The following is a 23,343-nucleotide window of genomic DNA, read 5'->3' as shown; positions in this document are numbered from 1 at the left end:
TTTCCATCAGTTTGATGTTCGTTTTGTATCGAGATAAATGGTGCCTTTCCTAAACAAGAAGGTGTTAAATATTGCTAGTAGTAATTTCAGTTCATCATTTTGATACATATTTATACCCATAATATTTTTAGTATTATATTGTTTGAAATGCTATTTATGTTGGGTGAATTTCTCCTAATCCTATATTACATATAATATTTCAATGATAGAAACCTAATGATACATATCTACAAGACCACCTTGTCTTTTTCTTTAGTTCCCATGAACTTCTTCATTTTTTCCCACTTCTATAGCAATCCTACAGCGACATGGGTAGGCCTATCTGGCTCCAGGCTGCAGAGTCTGCCTACAGATTCACTTTGGGTTCAATTGCTGGAGGTGAGTGATATGTCTGTATGCTTGGCCTAATGTAATACTATCTGTGTCAAGAGGTACAGATCAGCTAAGGTGCACTGCATTGTTCATCAGAGTAGAAACCAAGGCCTATTTTTTGGCCGTGATCACAGGGCTCCGTCAGATCAGCTGTGCCACCTCTGGCTCCAGACAGTCTTGAGGACAGAACTTCCATAATAATACAGTATTTCCGCATACAGTGTTCTCTGCAGAGATTAATTATGTGTGGTGGCACCGGTACAAGCAGCAGAGAGCCTAAGATGAAAGAAGAGAGAAAAATGTGGAATCTGTAAAATTAAAAGGAAACAGAAATTATATCAGTGGAGCAAGAAAATACCTTTACTTTACCAGGATACTCAAAAGACAAGTTTGCTTTGTTGGGCAGCAAATATTTCCTTCAGGAAATTTGACTTTGAAAAAAGCTATATTGTGGGAAAGACACCGTCCATCCCTTAAAAAATTTTATAGATAAACTATAAAACGCAGATTAGGATATATAATTTTAGTTTACTTGACTTTTTTAAGGTAAAACTCCTAGAGTTTTATAAATCCCAGGAACAAGTTAATATAAATTTAAAACCACTCTCATATTTGTATATTCATCTCTGAATTTACCTATTTGTCCTGAGACCAGCATACCAGGTTCAAGTATTAAAATCAAAATTGATGTGTAGCATGATCAGGTAATGAGGGCAAAATGGGTGTGAGTGTATTCTACATATGTATTCCCTTTTGCCCTTCATTTGTGAACTCATGTTTATTTTATAATTCATTTTATGAGATATTTCAGGAATAATAAACATTTCAACAATCACCTATTATAGTAAAGTAATGTTGCAATGTTTGTATCCACTGGAAGGTTAGAACTGGATCCAGAGCTTTATGACTCCAAACTGTTTGACATCCTCTAGACCACTTATTCTATTTTATTGGAGGTATATAAAATGGTCTAAGAGTACTAACTATACATTTACTTCATCTTTTTAGCTGTAGGAGCTACAGCTGTTTACCCCATCGACCTTGTGAAGACTCGCATGCAGAATCAGCGATCCTCCTTTGTTGAAGAGTTGGTGTATAAAAACAGTTTTGACTGTTTTAGGAAAGTTCTACGTTATGAAGGCTTTTTTGGACTTTACAGAGGTAAGTAGCTCAATGATTCTATAGACAATCTAGTTTCTTTTCTTACATAATTATTGTTAATATTAATATTACTGTATTTATTAAGCACCAACATCTTACGCAGAGACTGCACATTAAATATGGGGTTGTAAATAGCCGACAGCTACAAACAATGTAGGGATAGGGAGAGGAGCTTACCCAAAAGAGCTCACAATCTAAGAGGGAGAACACACAGAAAAATACTTTCTTTTAAATTAAATTATACCATTTTCTAATTACTAGTAAAGTGTATCTAAATGCAAACAGTAAACAATATACTTGTAAACGTTGTTACACATTTTGTACACAAACTCTTGCTTTGTCTGAACTGCTTTCAATTACATTGCACCAGCAAGGTGTAGACATGTACATGGGTCCCTGTGCAGAATGGACTCCCCTATCCCTCACCAAACTGGCATGTGGGATGCGTGGTCATGTTTGCCCTTGGTTCCACTTCACAATGTATAGACATACTCTGAAATAGCCACCTCAGTTGAAGTGTAATCTTTACCTGCTGATGCGAGTAGCTTTATTTGCTCCTCACAAAACCTTAGCTTTTGGAAAAGAGGATGTGTTCACACTATTGCCAAGTTTTAATTAGTCAGTGCAGCTTTGAGTCATAATTCGGTACACCTTAAATATGACTGCTTTTCCTCAAACAGTAGGTCATTGTAGGCAGTCTCTCCTCTCCTTTAGGCTTGCTTTTTTTTTTCTAAACCACAGGAGTCTGAAAAGGATGTAAATTTCAACTTTAGCTTAAAAGAAGAGCAAACGGAGAGGTAAATGTGTGAAAGGGAGTATTAACTTCCACCTGGTTGTTGGTTGTAAAGAAGACAACATATTATTAATAGAAAATATTTTGTATTCAACTTATTGTTTATTTTTGATATAACCTATTATTGTAAGTCCTGTGCATAAATACAGAATAAAAGAATTTACTGTACATAATATATATTTATACAAAACATCTGTATATTCCATTTAGATTGGCAACTCATTCTACAATCTGTACAATCTTTTTTTAAACCCCCTAAACAATCTGTTCAGTCTGCATAAGCCCAGGTAGGTGATTGAAAAAAGATTGTACAAAAAGATGCTAACATGTTTGCCAAATGATATTGAGTTTTAGCAGGCAGTAATGTGTGGTGACTGAAAGAAATGTATTTTAAAGAACCTTGTCATATTTTTTCTCTAAGGTTCTTGTCCTCTTCAGGGTCAAAATTTTGTGCTGCTAACATTTTTCAATCCTAAATAATATTGAGCCACACTAGAATTTTATTTAGTATTTCCAAAATGATTTGAATTATTTAAAGTGCCTTTTAAAATAAGGAATCATTCATTGTTGTGCCATGCGTCAGTGGCTGTTGTGGTGATGACAAAAGACTTACGACTACACGGGCTGTATTCCACTGAGCAATATTAATGGATGGCGTGGGAGGACTTGAAAAGCTGCCTAGCTGCAAGTACCACACACTGCACCTTCCCTGGTGAATTATATTGGAGGGTAGAGGTGATAAAGAATAGAAAGTCTCATTTTTGTTTAGAAAGCTTTAGCATGGTAGGAAAATTTGCAAAAACTAAATGGATTATATTGGAAAAAAATAAATCTACTTTTCAAGTCTGCAAGGTAGATTTATAGAACTATTTAATGAGGCAAAGTGTAGTTTGCAGAAAGCACCTGTCATTCACTATGACATTGAAAAAGAAAAGCAAGTGTTTTTGCACTGTGGGAGGAAACTGGAGTACCTGAAATAAATACAGGAAAAAACATTTTGCAGTTGTCCCTGGAAATTGAACCAAGAACCACAGCACTGCAAAACTAAAGTGTAGCCAGTCATCCACATCCAGTCATCCACTGATCACTTTGCACGCTACTTATGGCTCTGACTTGTTAAGGTGAATCTGTGATGAAAAACAAGCATACGGGTGACCTCTTCTGACATCATTGACTTCATGTTTGTGCTGCTTCAGTTGCTCACTAGGCAGGAAAACCATCAGGTAAGAATGACAGCAACAGTTCTGGAATCGTCTTAAAGAAAAAAAAATAACTAAGTCATTGCTCATTTCTGTCATTATGGCTTTAAACTAGCTCACTAGATCCATGGTTGTCTGCATCCACTTTGGAGTTCTGTCCGGACTCCTGATCTGCTCAACAGTTTGTATAAGCAGCTTAAACCTGTTTGTCTTTCATTATCCCAAGGATATTGTTGAATATAGTGGATTGTCTGGTTTATGCTTCCGTCCATGTATTTCAATGACAGGGGTTGATTCTCCACCAGGGAATGTCTTAGTGAATGTCAGATTTACTGCTTTATTGATGGACCCTGAAATGTATGCCTAGCTAAAGATATGAAATAAAACACCAGAAATCAAACTCTATGATTTTTCCCAATGTTTTTTTTGATCAATATATTTATTTTTGATCATCATTCTGCCTTATCTAACTATTCTATAAAAATGATCAATAAATCCAAAGGAAAAAGGTAGGAAAATACTACAGAGTGTTGTATAAGTGACATAGTCTGCTGGGGCCACTGACAACACATCCAACATGGTGGTGGCTAGTATTGGTCTAAGGACTTTCAGGTGTCTAACAAAAAAGGAGGCCTTTACACAAGAAGAACATGAATATTAAAAATGCATATCAAATTCTATGGGATCATTGTTGATGAAAATATAATTGGTCTGTTGACATGGTCTCTTTAAAATTTAACCCCTTCACAATACATGGTCAAAATGATAATCTTAATCCTAAATCAAAACTTTGAATTCAAAATAACCCAGCAGAGACATCTCTTTTTTAACAAATAATTCAAATCTTATGCCACATCCCCATTGGATAGCAGATAAATGGTGAGAGAAAAAAATTTTGTGGGGGACTTTTAAGGCATATAATCAACCATTTGGCAATATTATTTACAAGATTTTTATATTAAGTTCCTCTTCCTATTTACACTGCTATATCTAGTGGTAAGAACCGCCTGCTTGACATAGGTACCTTCCACCAGGGAGCCACTCAAACCAAAAGATGAATGTGAGTAAAATCTCCAAGGTTATTTAAAATTGTTTTACATTATTATATTATGTTTAATTTTGATTTAATATGCTGTTTTAGGCAAGTTGTTCCTGATGAAGCGGACTTTGTTCCGTGAAACGCATCGAACTTTCAATGCCTATGCGTTTGTACTAATTATGGTGGAGTCATCAAGACCAATGTAATGCATTAATGAAAAGTTTATTATTGTAATTCTTGAATAAATTTACATTTACATATATATGTTTTGATATGTGTGAGATTTAATTAAAGTTATGCCTTAAAAGTCCCCAAAAAACAAAAAATTAAGAACTATAAATTCACAAAAAAAATGCAGTCATGAAGCTTCATTATTACAGACGTAACAGGAGATGTCCCTTCTGCAATAAATCACATTTATCACTTACCCTCTGTAAACTGATGCGCAGCACACCGTACAATGCTAGGATGCTCTGGCATTCCCCGGAGCTGCTGGGACTGAATGAACTCCTGCGTCACATCATCCCAGCCTGGCCAACCAAGATTGCTAAGATTGGAACCAGGAAGAGAAAAAGGAAGATGCCAGTGCCTGGGGCAGGTAAGTGTATTTAAAAAAATGCAATCAGACAGGTAAGGTTATTTTATTGCAGAAGGGATATCNCCTATCCCTTCTGCAATAAAGGACCTGGCTGATCGCAATATGTTTTTAGACAAAAGGGATCCACATTAAATTAAAACTCATCACACTAAACTGACCCATACAGTTCAGTGTTTCCTACATCATTTACTAAAAAGCATATTGGTGTTCTTTCAAGGCCAGCTAGATGTTTTACAGCAGAATTGATCATCCGTTTTAAACTGATAAACTGACATTCAACCTACGCAAATCCCTAATTACCAATATATATGTAGATATTTAGAGTGAGGGAAAGAAGTACTTGATCCCCTGCTGATTTTGTACGTTTGCCCTCTGACAAAGTCTATAATTGTAATGATAGGTATAATAAATGACCAGTCTATAATTGTAATGGTAGGTTTATTGTGGGTGCGAGACCTTTAAAAACCCAGTGCTCAAAAGTCAGAGTTTAATGTGCATTGTAATGAGTGAAATAAGTATTTGATCCCCTGTCAACCAGTCTGGAGACTGGCTAGGCCACTCCAGGACCTTCATGTGCTTCTTCTTGAGCCACTCCTTTTTTGCCTTGGCCGTGTGTTTTGGGTCATTGTCATGCTGGAATACCCATCCACGACCCATTTTCAATGCCCTGGCTAAAGGTAGGAGGTGCTTATACATGTGCTGTCCTGAGCAGGGGGACCTCTGCAAAATTTCAGGCCTTCACAGCGCAGTGTGTTACCAATTGTCTTCTTGGTGACTATGGTCCCAGCTGCCCTGTGATCATTGGCAAGTTCCCCCTGTGTAGTTCTGGGCTGCTTCGTCACCATTCTCAAGATCATTGCAATTACACAAGGGGAGATCTTGCATGGATCCCCAGACCAAGGGAGATTGACAGTTATTTTGCGATTTTTCCATTTGTAAATTATCACGCCAACTGTTGTCACCTTCTCACCAAGCTGCTTGGCAATAGTCATGTCCCTTACATCCTTAAACATCTTTTTGGTCTTGGCCATGGTGGCTAGTTTGGTTTCTGATTGATTGCTTCTGTGGACAGGTGTCTTTTATTCAGGTACTGTAACAAGCTTGGATTAGGGGCACTCCCTTACAAGAGGGTGCTCCTATCCTCAGCTCGTTACCTGCATACAGTGAAGACACCTGGGAGCCTGAAATCTTGCTGGTTGATAGGGGATCAAATACTTATTTCACTCATTACAATGCATATCAAGCTCTGACTTTTGAGCACTGGGTTTTTGAAGGTTCTTTTGTTGTTATTCTGTCTCTCACAGCTTCAATAAAACTACCATTACAAATATAGACTGGTCATTTCTTTGTCAGAGGGCAAACGTACAAAATCAGCTGGCGATCAAATACTTCTTTCCCTCAATGTATATATATATTTTTTAATTTTTTTTTTTTCTTAAGACCGAAGTTTGTTCTTCCAGCAATGAAAACTTGGTTTCCTGTTAGTAAAGAACTCTGCTGTAATACAGGAGATGAAAGGGGTGTGCTAGTACTTTGTGACTTGTCTCCTTCATAATATTCAGTGGGTGTTCTCTTACAACGGTTCACAGACCATGGAGGGAGGATCGCTTTCTTTGTGTTCTCTTCAACTCCCCTTGCAACTAATAACTACCTTTCTGCAACATAGAAGCCTTTTAAATTACTGACATGGGGAAGAAAATTGAGGCAGTTTCATTATCTATTGGCTGGATTCCTCTTGGTAAATGTTAAAAGAAAAGGATCATCCCTCTCCTGTCTTGTCCTTAGTACGTCAGTGATTTGTTATTTATATGCTCTATGAGGGGGAACGAGAAATCGCTATCCTGCAATGAATAATGTCAAATCAATTTTCCTGTTTCATTGTGGATACTTGATGTGGCTCCTTTGGATGAGCGACTTCCCGTGTGGTAAATGTTGCAGGCAGATCTATTTGTTTTTCAACAAAAGGAAACATTTTACATTTTTTTTTTAAACCTAGCACTTATATTTTAGTCATCTGAAAAATCCATCAAAGCAACTTTAGTATTATATTTACTAAAGTAAAAGGAAAGCAAGAGAAATACGTTGTCATAATTGCTGACCTCCTTCTAAGATTAGTTGGTGTCTGATTGTCTTTGGCCCTAGTTTTTTAAGTTGCTTAAACAGAATATCTATGCAGATTAGGAGGTTAGAGTTAAATCAAAACCCTTGTGCTGCATTTGTGTTCCAAGTAAGAAGAGTTGAAGTCACTGGATCAGTGTTGCATTTTCATGAGTAGGCATTGCAACCATTTATATTCTCCCAATATAGGTTTCCTTTTAAAGATCGATTAAGAGTAAAATCTACTACCCTCTATACTTGCCAGGAAGTACCTCTAAAAGTAATGGTAGTCTAAACAGGTCATGAATCGTATGTAAAGTAAATAAAAAAAAAATAAAAAAACGTATTGAATTGGACAGATTCTTAATAATCATTCTTGTCCTTGTCCTTTTTAAATGACGTGTAGCATCTTACAGAAACTTTGTTGATGGTCAGTTGACTTGTGGGATGGTAGGGTAGTGGAAATGGTAATTAAATCATCATACACGTAATCGTTACTAGGGATACCGCAAGGTCATCCAGAATACATGGATATTTTAGGACTCGATTCAGAAATGGTAAAAGTTTTTGGAAACTGATTCAAATGTAAAAACTGTAATTTAACTTAAAATCTTCTGCTTGGTAGAATGGAGGGAGTTAAGACATCTACCAATCATCACAATGGCCTGGGCTCACAATACCAATGCACTGAATGCTATGTGCACTTCTCAGTGCAGGGTATGGACCAGTCCACACAAGAAAGGAAGAGGAGAACCCCTGAAGTCAGCACCCAGAAATGATATAAAAAAATACATTTAGACACACAAATAGAAGATAGATGTGGTTAAGGGTACATTTTAAAATGACTGACTTATCTGGATTTTTGCAGGGAGGTGATTTCACTTTGCATTACCTTCCACAGTAAACTAGAGAGTTTTCTATATGTCAAATTCCATGAAAAATCCTGCACTTGGCTGCCTTCAAGGAGTATCTTGCAGCTCTTTTAGCCTTGGATAGCAATGATCGTTTCCAAAGTTAGTGATCATCATTAGCTAAATTGCAACCAGTTCTGGATTCCATTTTTCTGTAACCAAATAAGTACAGGATACATTTTAATTGATTTAAAAGAAGTACTACTCTTTGCTCTTGTGGATAAGGATGACCATACACAATTTGAACAATTCAAGAAATACTGCAGTGTTTTCCATTTTTTTCTTCTGGACCATAAATTAAATGGTCACAAGCAAATATCCTAATTTCTGGTCTCCTTGAGCTTGAGAGATATTCACATTGATGAATATAGGTTTCACTTTAGTAGTAGTCTGGTGAATATTTTCACATTTTCACATGCAAAGCAAGCCTTATGGGTATTTTGTACATACTTAATTCTTACAAAGTTTTTAAGTCTTTTTATTATTGTGTTTGTATGAAATATCTGTCTTTACCATGGATTTTGGTGACTGATTGCAAAGCACTGTGTGGCTCTGAACATACAAGTGATTTATCCAGTGCTACTAAGATACATCTGCAGAACAGCTGTATCATGATGTTTAATAGGCATTTTTTTGAATTATGGTATTTAATTGTTATTCCAACAGTGGCAAAGCATCCGGATGCACTTTGAGTATTACAGTTATCTACTACTGCAAAGTTTCAAAAGCAGTTTTACAAAATACTGAATATAAACAGTCACCCAGTGACCAAAGAACTCCTAGGGACAAGTTTGAGGATGGCAAATGAAAACTCATTATTGTGTACAGAAAAGGTTATTCAAGTATTGTTGGCCTTCATAATCAGCCCAGTCCAGCTGTCCAAGGTTTCCCTTTCTGTTTTTGGCAATTGTAAATGCATGAACAGTGGAGTAGTGAAGATGATATTAAGGACATAGAAACCTAATACAGATTCTGATTCCCCTTGCTCTCTTTTTGGTTTCAGGTTTGTTAACAGTCAATCTCCTTAATAAAAACTGTGCGGTGCTTCCTATTCTTATAAAACAAATCACACTGTTTATTATAGTGACCTGCTACACCTTAAAATGTTTGTAAGAGGATTTCCCTTCACTCCCTGGCCAGATATAATGACCCCAAAGGATATTCGTTTTCCTGACAGACAGTTATTGACATAAAAAGTAATAGTTTTCCCTTTTTGAATTGGTTCCCTTCTTACTTGATGTACCAGTGACAATCATAACATGTTTTAATAATATTAAAGACAAAAAATACCATCTATCATCTATCACAATGCAGTCAGGAAGTGCGTAAGGCTAAATCTAGATATTTGGTTAACCACTGTGGTGTACTGCATGCTCATCTGCACTCCCAACTGCCCCAGTTCAACCGAATGAGAGAGCTTGGGAACCACTCTGCATGTGTTTGCATGAGGTTGTAGTGGGGTTGCGGTGCAATTCTTGAATGCAGCCTGTTGCTTTTTCCCCTCTGGAGGAAGAACAACAAAATAACTGCAAAAGCAAAGTGTGCAAAAGAGTTGACCTGCAGTGCCATTGGCCACCCCTGGTGACATAGCAGAAGTTTACTTACAAGCAGCAAACCGTATGGTTTTAGACTGCAACTCTGAAAAAGCCCAAGGGTTGTTATATTTTATTAAAAGTTTAAAACATAATTTTAGCTAGAGTTCCTTTTCAAGATGTTACAGTGATTGCTGAACAGATCCCAGAAAAATTCAACAGGCATGGAGGCCTGTTCATAGGAGACCTCTAAAAGATATATCTTTAATATATGTGCCCTTTGAAGAATGTCTACATGTCAGCACAATCAGCAATCAGGAGAACGGGACAGAATATAACTGGTTTCCATGTGCTAAGACGTCAGCAATCGTCTTATTTCATGAACATCTGCAATGGAGTTCAGGCTAAGGTTAGAACACACATGCTATGAAATCAACTGGGTCCCTGAGCACACAGCCCTGACCCTATTTTTCAAATTTGATAAATAAAAGTGTTTTGAAGTTTTTTGTTCTGCCATGTGTTCTTCCTATAATAATGTTAATAAATTATAGGCATTTTATTCAATAAATAAATGTATAGCTCTGTAATTTTTTTAAAGCATACAAGTTTTTTATATTTTGGATAACATATGTAATGAATCTAATAAAAGCATAGAAGACTGAATTTATCATGATGAACTGTCATTCTCAAAGAGGATTTTAGCAGAAAAAGAGTTCATTATGATCTGCCAAAAATGCATTATTAAAAAGGGGCAAAATCCTGACTGCCTTCAAATTAAAAGGAAATCATGGTGTTAAAAAATAAATAAAATACATTTAAAAGAGATCAGGTCAAGTAAATAGTTTTATTTTCTCCATGTTACATTTCTACATGAAACATTATTTCCGTGTGCCAGTGGGGCAGCTCTATTTGGTCATTATACTGTATATGCAGATGCAGCTTTCTTTTAAGCAGTATTGTACGAGGATTGGGTGTCATTGATCCTTTTATCTTATAGCAAGTCTATCAGACTCTGTCCTGTTCGTGTCTCCTTGATGGACACCTGCGGATGTTTGACTCATTTTCACTCAGGCTGTCAGACCCTCTGCCTGTCTAAACCTCCAATATTACCCAATAGAGCTCTCTGCTGTCCAAAACTTCCATTAGTTTCTTAACTAGGTTTAGATATCATAGTGCAGGGGTGTCAAACTCAAATACACAGAGGGCCGAAACTAAAAACTTAGACCAAGCCTTGGGCCAAAATAGAAATTTATTGAAACAATTGAGGAAGTTTTTCCTTCTCATTAGATAGAAAACATTTTCATATGTAAACAAAGAGGTTTTGCTTGACATTTTGTCTGGAACAAGCCTATATTCGAAAAGGAGGCCTAAGAATGTTTTTTAAATCTTATGCCTCTTTCTCTATTTGCTAATGAATATCAACGGAGGAGGGGGCGCTTGTGCGTCTTCAGCCCCTGTAACACCAAAAGACTCCTGGCACCTCCCACGTGTAGCTGAGGGGGAGTGCTGGAAACGCCATATGTGGCCAATGCAGGGCTAAATCCTATGAGTGGCTGGAACTCCCTCTTCACTGAAATAGCACCGCTACTACAATTTCCTGCGTCAAAAAAAATAAAATGCAGATCTTGATGTTATGAGTGGCTGGAAGTCCCTCTTCACTAAAATAATGATGTAAGTATCACCATGTGATTCATAATTGTGCACAGAAAAGTTTCTTGGAAATAATCATATACGCAACCAGAGATAAACAGAAAGCAGCATAGGACATGTTAGGCAAGAAGAACATTTGTGCCCACTATTGTCTATAGCTGTAACCATAGTAGTATGTTGCATCAGGATATTGTGTGGCAATAGAGTTACTGTGCCGAGGAACAAATTTAGATCAATCCACTACATATTACTGCAGAGCTTACCTGTCAGTATAAACTCCGCATGGTCCACGCATAGGCTGTTGTTCAATAGACACGAGTGATGCCACTACTACAATTCGCAGCATCACTTGTGTCTATAATATGCGGGGCCACTCATACGCAGAGAGGCCGCTGGTCTAGAGAGCCGAGTGATGCCGGGAATTGTAGTATCGGCATTGTATTCGTGTCTATAGAACAGCAGCGTAATTTGAATTGCAGCTGGCCCGTCGTTACTAGGGATTTCAGTAGCGGCGGGCCAGCTGCAATTCATATTACAAATTGTTCTATAGGGGGGGGTACAATGCCGCTTCTACAATTCCGGCATCACTTGCATCTTTAGACCAGCAGCTGGCCCGTCGTTATTACGGATTGCCAGTGGGCCAGTTGCAATTCATATTAAGAATTCTTTTGGGGGCCAAAAAAAAGGACGTGCTGGGCCAGATTTGGCCAATGGGCCAGAGGTTGACACCCCTGCCATCGTGACTTATTTTTTGCTCACCCACATCTCTGTTCTGAAATTCTTTCATACATGCTGTTTCCTACTTGGCAAACCTTTGGAGAAAACACTCACTGACATTTGCTTATACAAATTTGGGGCTAACCACTATTGCTATATCACTGCAGTTTATCTTACCACATCTAATTCAGAGCAAATGCAGGCAAAGGTAAAAGAAAAAATATTGACATAGTATATATTTAATTGTTTTTTTTCTTAACTGGAGTTTTCTTTTAAGTCAAAATTGCTATACTTAATTGCTAATTTGAAAACACTTTTGGGCTTCTTTTCATTGCAGATTATTTTTGCAGTTTTAAATGTCTGTTTAGTATAAAGTAAAGGGAACAAAGAAACTGCAATTTTCAATTATTGCTTTTATAAAATGCAAAATTGCATAATTCTTTTGAGGTATGATTGAATATTATTCAATGTAATTGAAGTGTATGGGGTTGTCGTCTTTTGCAAAACGTGGAGTACAAAAACTTATTTTTCTGCTATCTGAATGAGCCTTTTGTACTTAATTGTGTTTCCCTTTTCTATCAGCAATACAAATGTATATAAAATGTATCAATGTGAATATCTGTGTTGTAGAAGAAAACAGCACGGCAGCAATATTTGATTGTGTTAATTATACGTTTGTGTCAACACAGATTTACCACATTAGGTATCAAAACCGAAGCATAGCTTAATAAAAAGTGCACCAAACAAACCATTATTTTTACAACATTTTAATTTTAGAATTGTGAAGGTTTACATTCTTTCTTAGGTCCTAGTTGCTACCATGGTATTGCTAAGAGGTTTGATTGTTAGTATAAGGTAACCTAAGCTAGAGAGAGTGACAATTTATGTCCAAGAAAGCCTTTTTAAGATGAACTCAGTCCACCTTTAAATTTATAGATTAGTAGAGTTTAGAAGGTGTTTATTTTTTATTGACTGCACTTCAGCTCTATGGGAACAATTCCACTTCATAATTCACAAAAGAGACATCTGCAATGCCATCAAATGCATTTTGTGATTATGATGATTGTAATAAGATGGGATAAGATGGGAGTGGAAACACAACACCACTGATGGTGTCTATTATGTTTTCAGTACCTATGATGGAAGACCAAAAATTCAATGAAACCTGTGCAAACCAATAAAACTATAAATACTCTTTTTATTACTATTTATATCCTATTATACTCTGGTAAAGAAAAAAAAGCCACCAAAAAACGCTACATAGCAAAGTTAAACTCTTACTTCTGAAATTATGTTACATGGATTTGGTCTCTACAAGCCCAGTCCTACTAACAAGGCATGATCTGAAGGAACCTTAGATAGGAAATATAGTTCAAGTGCACTTAGGGCAACCTGTAATCTTTGTCAGCTTGCATAAAGGCTAAAAGCATACTTTGACTTTGGGTTCTCTAATGACTATTAAGGTTTCCCTTTGAGATAAAAAAAAAGCTGGTGATGTCTGCATGTGCTGCTCACCTCTCTATTTCAGCCATGTCTTTTTTGCCTTTGTGGGTTTTTTTATTTGTCATTTTGGAGCAATGTTTCTGTTACCTTTGGAGCTTTACAGAATATCAGTGCTGTTGACATCAAACTCATCAGACATTGTAAATGCTGTCCTTAGTACAAATGTAAAGACAAAATACAACACACCAATATCAAAACATAGAAAGCCAAATTCTTTTTTTTTCAAGTCTAAGCCCTTACAACAAATTGGGCACAATTTTAACAAACTTTGTTTCTGATTCCCTAACTGTTTCACCATGTCCTTTCCCAACTGATTTACATTCCTAATTACCAGGGTGACCATTAGGTGTTCTAATGAAGAACGTTGTAGTGTCTAAATAAATATATAGGTGAATAACCCTTAGGGATCTTCTCACCAAAAATAAAATTCCCATTGCTAGGGATGCCTGAGATAAATATTCAGCCAATGACACAAACTGGATATTACATTTCAGGGGCATTATTTATACTAACAGTGTACAGCTTGGGCAGGTCTGGGCAATTGCTTCTTCTTTGGGTTATTACGTCACACTTATTTCCTTTCTTTGCATTTCAAGTGCACTTTAGTGACTGGTCTACTTAATTAGTTGTAATAAACACCATTTCAATGCATTCTATTGGTTTGCTTTATGAATTCCTAACATTTTTTTGTACCTCTTATGCAGGTCTTCTACCACAGCTTGTAGGCGTTGCACCTGAAAAAGCTATAAAACTGACGGTAAGTTGAACAAAGACCCAGAGATTCCCATAATATTATTCTGCTGCATGAACAATGCTTTTTCGTTTAAAATTCAGAGATGCCAGTAGGCCTATTAAAAGGGACACAGCCTGAATTGGGCTAGATATCCATTGGTGCACTGAAGATGCCTAAAACTTTTGGGCCCCTTTTCCCCCACACGTATTTTTTGTTCTCCCCTACCCCCCCTCAAAGTTTTTAAAGTTTTCATGCCAATTATGTAGTGCTGTAGAGTTCACTATTGTTTTTCTCCCAGTTAAGTGGTGTTCAAAGAGTCACTTTCTTCACCTTCACCATTACACAGTAAATACAAAGGGGGCAAGCCCATGACACCATGCATTCACACTAAACTTTACAGTTTTCTTGGCTGGTGTGATGCTGAGTGTCATTTGCTTTTTTTGTAAACTGCTATATTAGCAGCAGTTGTATGTAAAAAGTGTGAAAATGTTGGTTATTTGCATTTTTTAGTCTTCCTAATAATATTCATTCCTATATGGGTGGCTACTGGCATTTTTTCTATTGGATCGCGTAAGATAACACATCCAAGTATGTTTCTTTTAAGGTTAAATCTCCAAAGCCCATTATATAAGACTAAGAGGCAACTCACGTCACTAGTGTACCTTAGTTATATATTACATTGCAAATTGTTTATTTTTTGTGTGATAGAAAACAGGAGCTCTGACAAAAATCAGAAAAAGCAAGTTGTGTTACAGAAGATACTTATGGTGACATATTTCTATTTTATGTAGGTGAATGATTTTGTTCGAGATAAATTTACCCAGCGAGACGGCTCGATTCAATTACTGGCTGAAATCCTGGCTGGCGGTTGTGTGAGTAACCTATTCAAAGAGGAAACTACAAGGGGAAAACGATACTTATTGAGGGGGTAGTTTGTATCCTAATTGACTTTAATAAGCAATGGGTGTTTGTTTTTTTATTTTATCTAATCCTCCTAGCGGTAAACTCGAGTGTGACTCGGGGTCACTTTAAACTAAAAAAAAAACCCACTTACCTTTTTCTGTCGCTGTGACCCAGAGTCCTGCTGGTCTCCGCAGGTCCTGGGGACACGTCCTGCTCCTCCGATCTCCAGCCGCGAAGTGTCAATTCGATCTGCAGGGTTTCCAGGTGACATCGGTACATGTGTCAGTGCGGCCGGGACTTAGCGCCGGGATATTCAAAAATTTTTGTATTGGACGTACATATATATATATATATATATATATATATATATATATATATGCGACTGTACACTTTTTTTACAGATTTTTGTGTTTTTTTATTTAAAGTTTATTATTGGATTTATTAAATATCGGTGAGTTAGCCTAAGAATTACAGCCTACAATGTAAAATAAATTTCCACGCAAAAAAAAAATGGAACACTTTTTGCATGGAAATTTGCACAGAATTAGAACATTAAGGGGGTTAAAGATCTGAACTGTGCAAAGTGTACTGAAAATGACACTCGACAGTACTGTCTGCAGTCTCCTTGCATCTTTCCCCATCACAGATTTATCATACATTTTTCTGCACAGCATCTGTGTCAGTTCATCTTGGTAACAAAATAACAACAACACCTGTACATGTGCATTACAATAAGGCAGCCTATTCAAATGAAAGTGTTAGCAGCACTGCACCACAACACATGGTAGTGTGTCACTGTTCAATTTGGTGTAATGCAACACGTTACGTTGCCTTGGTTAATGTGCTAATACATAGCGATAAAGTGTGTTGTACCCCATTTTTTATTGTTTTTATAGACATGTGAGCATGTCTTGCTCTTTGAGTCCTCTCCTGGTGGTGCACAGTCCTCATCGTCAGTACTGCTCTCTGAATCCTTGGACTGTGAGCACAGGACACCAGGCTGATGCCCCTTCAAGGGGTGGGTCTGTGATGTCGTGTACTCACAGTATGTCTTCAGCGTTTTTATTAAAACAAGTCCTGTTTGTAGTTTTTGCTTCATTAGCCTGTATTACTAACCATGAATAGTCAGATCTGGGAGGTATCTAATTGGTCAATATGAATTAGTGTTGTCTGCGTTTTGTTTTTTGCCTTCTTGAATATGCCTGTGCGTAATGATAATTATAATACTAATAATAATGATGATGATGAATCATATATAAAAAAGCCAAAATGCAGCACTTTAAAGCACAATGATTACAAACAGATTGTTATTAATATTGTTATTTTCACTTGTACAAATCCAGCTCTGCCCACAATACATAATAAAGCTGAAATGATATATATAGATCCACAGATTATAAAATGCTGCAGTTTATTTTGACACTTTATAAATGAAGGGAAATAAAGCAAAATAATACATGACTATTATAGGAAGCGTATAATTTAAACATTTGCCAGACATGGGTATACAGTAGGAATGAGAACAGTTTGTTTTTGGAAAGCTTCCAAACCATAATAACTCTGCTTAAATTTTGTGTTTTAGTTAAAAAGTCCATAGTGCAGTCAATAAAGTTGACATTATGTTTATGTACTATGCTGTATGCCTTTTTTTTAAATTACACAATGAGAATTGCCCTAAGGCATTGTGCGAAATGCAAGGCAAATCCATACAAAGTTTATATAACATTGGCTGCAACATGCTTATGGTATGTAGACACATTAAAAATCAATTTAAAACATTAAATCCACCTGCCTATTATTGTGTAGGTCTGCCTTGTGCCACTAAAGTTTCTTACTCTTGTCAAGGCATTGACCACTGAAGATGTCCCGTGGTATCTGGCATGCAGACATTAGTAAAAGATCCATTTAATCATACCTCAATGTTCTTCCCATAGCGCATTCTGCTGCAGTCTTTTTCCCAGGTAAATAACACACATGCACCTTACCATTCATCTGACTAGGCCACCTTCTCCTATGGCTCCTGACCATTCATCGGACTAGGCCACCTTCTTCTATGGCCCCTGACCATTCATCAGACTAGGCCACCTTTTTCTATGGCTCCTGACCATTCATCAGACTAGGCCACCTTCTTCTATGGCTCCTGACCATGCATCAGACATCAGACTAGGCCACCTTCTTCTATGGCTCCTGACCATGCATCAGATTAGGCCACCTTCTTCTGTCCGCACAGATGCTGCAGGAGATAGGCAATGCCTAAATATAGCAAAAGATGAAACATACAATACTCATATCTTTGTTAATGCTACATAGTGCTTTAGCAGTCCAAATGTTACACAATTAGAATTTACATTCACTTTAAAGCTGAACTACAATTCTGCTTTAAAAATCTGCTGTCAGCTGTCTATTTCAAAAAGGGACAGGTGATATTCCTTCTGTATTAAAACATACTTACCTGTCTGATTGCTAGCTTCTGAAAAAAATGCAGACCTGTGCATGTGTAGCTCATGCTGGCATGAATCCAGGGGTCACCAGGGCTGAATGAACCTCCGCACGCATATGCGCAGGAGATACGTCATCTGAGCCTGGCCAGTCAAGATGGCCAAAGATCAGCACCAGAAAAGACCTTGCCTGTCCCTTCTGCAATAAAGGACCTGACTGGTTGCAATTTTTTTTAGAGTTTAGTCCTGTTTCAAGGATAATCACAAAAATATTTGCTCTCTGAAAATATTGAGCCGTTGCTTGTACACGTCATGGAAAAATGTGGTTTGGCTCTCTGTATCTAAAGAGACGATTGCCAAAAACCAGGGTTATGGAGTGCACAACCTCCTTTTCTTTTACCATTGTCTCATTGGATGTTTGTAAATTTTGGTATATAAAGCTGGTATCTGCCAACCAATAGCTGTCCCTGTTCCAGTTCCTGTTAAATAAAAAATGAAACTATTTCTAGCATGTCACTTCCTCTGTTGGGCCGATATGATCTTTAATGACTTCCAGTTGAGTGAAGCTGACATGTTGGGATTTAAAGAAGAAAAAAAAATGTCTCTCCACACTTGGCACAGAGTTCGGGGCACGGAGGTTAATGACCCCTGCTGGCTTCTAATTCTGAGACAAATTCCCAGATGGCCTTCGAAGGAGGCTGTTTGTAGTCTCCTATGATTGGATCTGGCAGCCCAGTGCATACCTAGACCTTCACCTGTCAGTGCACAGAGTTTGCTTTCAGTTCTGTGTGTGAGACACTGTTGTGATAGAAGTGAGGGTAATCAGTATGAAAAACATGTATCATAGACCTATATAGCAAGGTCTGTGTTCCTACACGACAGGTAGGTGCATCTCTGCCGTAATTGTGCAAGTCTGCTCAAATACAGTGTAACAAATTCTCCACCTTATACATCACTCAGCATCTCTATACTTCATTATTTACTGTTATTCCTAATTAAATTATTTTAAATATGTTGGGCACACATATTAAAATATTTTGGCTGATACAGCAAAAGGTTTTTTATCCAAGCTTAAATGAATGTATATTATGTAATCAGGCTATTTTTGGGAAAGGGAAAAATAAACCCATCAGAATTCAAACTCTTAGCTGATCTAACTACAATAAACTCCAATGTCATTGCTTAGTATTAGCTGTTGGACTTTTGATGTACTATATGGCAATTGCATAGATTTATTAAATAAAAGTGTCATTACAAATGTTCCTGGGATGGAAAATGTAATTCTTTGAGGGTCATGTGGGAATATTAAAACTCCAACACATATTAAAATGTAAATGCATATTTTGATCACTTTGGATAGCCGAAATTTAGGGCTGGTTTTAGAGACAGCAAACTGGGCATTATGCTCTTTATATTAGCCCCGGGCCCGATTTTATTTAAAACCATCCTTGGCCTAATGTGTAACATATGTAAAAGTTACCTCTGAAAAAATAACATTTTTAGTATATGGACCTGGAGGTGTATGAACAACTAAAAGTGTATTTCTGTCTGGAAGGTTTTTTAGGTTTTTGGTGGAGTGGGGAAGGGTAAACTTGTGCCAGGTTGTTATTGCTATCTTTAATGCAGTGGGGACACCAATAACCTGGGGCTGCTGATTTTACCAGTTCAAAAGATGATGATGACATTTGTGAGCACCCCGTAGAAGATCTAAACCCTGCTGCCTGTCTACATGCACTAAATCCATCTATGTTGGCATGGCTGCTTATCACCTCCGCCAGAAGTGCATTTGTCAGGGTGACGATGCAGAAATAAAAATTGGGGCACAGGTAACACTGGCAGAAATACCAACTGAATTGGCAGGTAGATGTAAAAAACAAGTCACATACACTCAGGGCCTGCACCTCCCTGTATGGATGTTAGTTGGCTGTATTTCCATATTCAATCTCAGCAGTATTTTGTGCTGATGTTTTTTGCTGAAATACTTGCATTTGGTTCTTCTGAAGATTTATTCATCAGCGAGGTATTCTTTTTTTTAAGCAAAACTGATGTGTTCTTGTTTACCTGTACTCATAGATAGAAGTCTTCCTGCAAAGTTACTTGTCAAAGCTGTGAAACAATCAATTGATGAAGGACTGAGCAGTACAGACACTTAATTTGCCACTGACAAAGTCCCATCACTGAGACAGAGGATGCTAATTCATCGCTGGAAGTGATGTTGATTGAGTCTTACAGATATGATCAACTCTTTGTTCTTGAGATCGTCACAGCGACATCTGTCCTGATATTATTAGCAGAGAATCTATATGAAATAAGTGCCAGCCTCTAATCGGATTTCTTGTGCTTGGGAAAAAGGTCCAATTAAATTACGCTTTGGGAACATTGTACAGACATGCTCTATAAGCAGTGTGCAGGTTGTATCTCTTTGATCACCCGGCATGTCTCAGTTGTGTTGCTTTGTAGGTTAAGTTTAGTGGAAAATGTTTGCTACTGTGACTGGCACTGTGCATTGACTTTGGTGAATGTTAACCTTTATTGACTAACTTTAGACAGAGTTTCTTATTGTACCAGAACTGAACCAAACTGTTACAGATAATGATTTTATCAGTCCTTTAGACTCTCAGGAGTGCAAACAGGTGGCTAGAATATGAGACTGTCCACTCCAGAGGTAACTATGATAATTAAGATATTTCATCTAGGTTTATACCAAATAATGTGAAAGGAAAGGTAGATGTTAAGAAGAACTGTTAGGGTGTTAGGGTGGTGCTGGTCTATTATTCCCCATAAGTCCAGATCTAACTTTGGATTCATCTTTGAATGTCAACATCCATCCCTTTCCGTACCTACTAATCCCCCTATCATCAGCCTATATACAGACTAGCAGCCAGTTCAGTGGGTTTTTTTTTTTGTGGCAATGCATAGTCTAGAATGTACTGTATTGCTTAATATATAGACTAGGACTAGTAATGTGCAAATCCAAGCATACGTTACAAAATATAGTATGAGCTGAATAATTATCAGAAGGATCACAGTAAATTGTAATTAGATTGATTAATTATATCATATAGAATTACATTTACAAATAATACAATACGTATTCACATCTATCTGGTATTTGAAGCGTATGAAGCGTCACATGTTAACGTGCGTCATTTAAATAGACTGCCAATGGACTGAAAATCAGACATGCAGCATTTTTGTAACACGGCTCACCACAATTCACAATTTGTTTTAATGAATTCCGGGACACCACATCCCAGGCATGTTTTTTCCCTGTGTTGCCAAATAAAATAATTTATTTTGAACAGTGCACGTGGTGGTACTTGCTACATATAAATGTGATTGGACCTACTGATGATATAAGTGCAGACTGGTGGAGTTTATCAGCAAAATAGCAGTGAATGCTGGTAATGATGGGAGAATAGGTTCTTAAACAAGCCAGTATCTGAATGCTACTTTGTCTATTACTAATTCTTCCATGAACGGTCCACACATTTTAGTCCGCCTATCAACACATGATCTGTGATCTTCCTTATCCACCACATGCAGTTTAAACTTGGCTTTATATAGCTTGAATTTTTCTTTTAATATTACAGTTGTACAGTCCATCAATTATTATTACCTGTACACAATGTATACCCCTATTTATAATAAACTTTGTGTCTGAATCTAGAACCATGTTCATGACGATTCAGTCCGACATGTTTCTAGTATTCTCTGTATAGTCAGCAAATGCCTGGGTGATGCTGCTGGTTCCCAGACAATAGATAGCTGCACCTAAAGGCAGGAAATGAGCATATTTTCAGACGAAAGTTGTTGACTTCCTGAAATCATTTGTCAAATGCTGTATTTTACAGGACTGTCTTTTGCACAAAGACATTTGTTGAAGACCCTAGTGCTAACTCTGGCTATGGCTCGCAAAGCATACCTCTAAGCAAAACACAATATCCACTCTTAAAGAGAAATGCAAGAGCTGCCAAATCCTGAGAATGCTGGTTGCTGTGGCTTTGATTTTATGTTTTTAAGTGCCTGACCTGGAAGAGTTGCATGTAATAGGAAAGTTATATTCAGAGGACCTTATTTTCTGAGTCAGTAACTTAAGGAGCCTATTCAGGGCAACGTGACATTCTCTTTAAAGCCCACTATTACTTGCCTTGGCCACATTCATCTGCCACTATGTTTCTTGGAGTGACCATGAAAACCCCTGTTTTTCCAGTTATGGAGAAACTTTTACTTGTCTAAATTCATGGTCATTTGGCAGACCAGATCTTAAAAATTGCAATCTCCTTCGAGCAGCAGAGGACGATCTAAATGGTTTAATGTTATAAAGTGCCAAGAACCTTGTCAGCACTACATACATACATAAAGTAAATAAAATAAAATAGAATTGCTGTTTGTTCTGAAGTCTGCACAAGCTCCTTCAATTCATCCATCAAGAATGAAGTAAGGGTGCCTCCACAGGCAGAACCTGGAATGACAGGTCTCTTGCTGTCAAACTTTTAGCTGGATCAGAAGTGTGTAGGCTGTAAATAGGAAACTCAGCTTGAGCCTTTTTGGGGCATCCTTATGTTTGGAGGATTTGCCTTGGGTGGAATTGGAAAGGGCAATAGGTCTAATGTGCGGGGTCATATGTTTACACCCTGCAGCAGAAAAGTGGCACAGGGTGCTGTCTGCCGGATGTCAGTGTGCGTATTTTTTCTGTGCCCAGCTCTGTCAGTTTTTCCTCTGCTAATTGTTCTTTGTGGGATTTTTCCCCCGTTTGCTTGACACGGAGGTTAAACAGATGACTTGTACTATTCACATTGATGGTCTGGATAATGAGTATTTACAGTGTAATTTGTCAACAGGGCTGTAGGTGTTTGTTACTGAGCTTTGCAGAAACTAAAAGGATATGTGATACAAAACCAACACTCTTCACTACTCATTTGTACCAGAACTCAAACATTTTTTATATTGTTACAAATCATAATAAAAAAAACACAAAATGCTTAATATCTTTTGCAAGGCTTGTTAAGATATTTAAGGGAATGCTCCAGAGGATGATTAAAGGATGTTGGCTAATTCTAATTATGATGAATGATATTTAGTGACAATACATAGTGACAATGGGGTTCATTTACTAATGGAGTAAACATTGTTCACCTAGCAAATTGAATGATCTGTGATCTTGGTAGTAAATAAGGTAAACTTGTGTTCACTTCAATCAGCTTATTATGCCATCAAAAAAAAAATCCTGCTTTTTGTTTTTTTTTTGGGGGGGGGAGGGGTGTAATTTACATTTATAGAGGCTCACTTTTATTTTACAAAATGTTTTTTTTTCAGTAGAGTGATCCTAGATCTGTTTTATAGATGTTGTCCTTTTGTTTTCTTCTTTGGACGTTCCAGTTAGTTTTACTCTTTCATGCTCAATGCTATAAATCAATTCAATATAATTTTATGATGATGGAAAATGACAAAGCTGGAAGAAAATTAGCATTAGTTTTAACAATTATGACATTTAGGTCTGCAGTGCCAAATAGATTTTTCACAAACTTTCACACGATAAGTATGTTCCAATTTTTTATGAAAAGATCCTGACATAAATTAATTTCAATTACCTTTTTTATTTTAATTATCATTCTATTTTATATTTCAAATTCCTTATTATTATTATTGTTTTTTATTACTTTGGCACCTAAATTTATTTTTTTATAGTACAGT

General features: G+C 37.1%; 1 protein-coding gene across 1 annotated transcript in view; it reads left to right on the top strand.

Moving 5' to 3' along the window:
- Window positions 1–23,343, top strand: part of SLC25A12 (solute carrier family 25 member 12) — a 76,902-nt gene that overhangs the window by 36,820 nt on the left and 16,739 nt on the right. The window contains exons 10-13 of the mRNA XM_072418331.1: window positions 294–378; window positions 1,381–1,533; window positions 14,277–14,329; window positions 15,097–15,177. Of these exons, the coding sequence (XP_072274432.1) occupies window positions 294–378; window positions 1,381–1,533; window positions 14,277–14,329; window positions 15,097–15,177 (372 nt within the window). The remainder of the gene's footprint in view (window positions 1–293; window positions 379–1,380; window positions 1,534–14,276; window positions 14,330–15,096; window positions 15,178–23,343) is intronic.

The sequence above is a fragment of the Pyxicephalus adspersus genome, chromosome 7 (assembly GCF_032062135.1).
Source record: "Pyxicephalus adspersus chromosome 7, UCB_Pads_2.0, whole genome shotgun sequence".
Lineage (NCBI taxonomy): Eukaryota > Metazoa > Chordata > Amphibia > Anura > Pyxicephalidae > Pyxicephalus > Pyxicephalus adspersus.
This window is presented reverse-complemented; position numbering and strand designations above follow the sequence as displayed.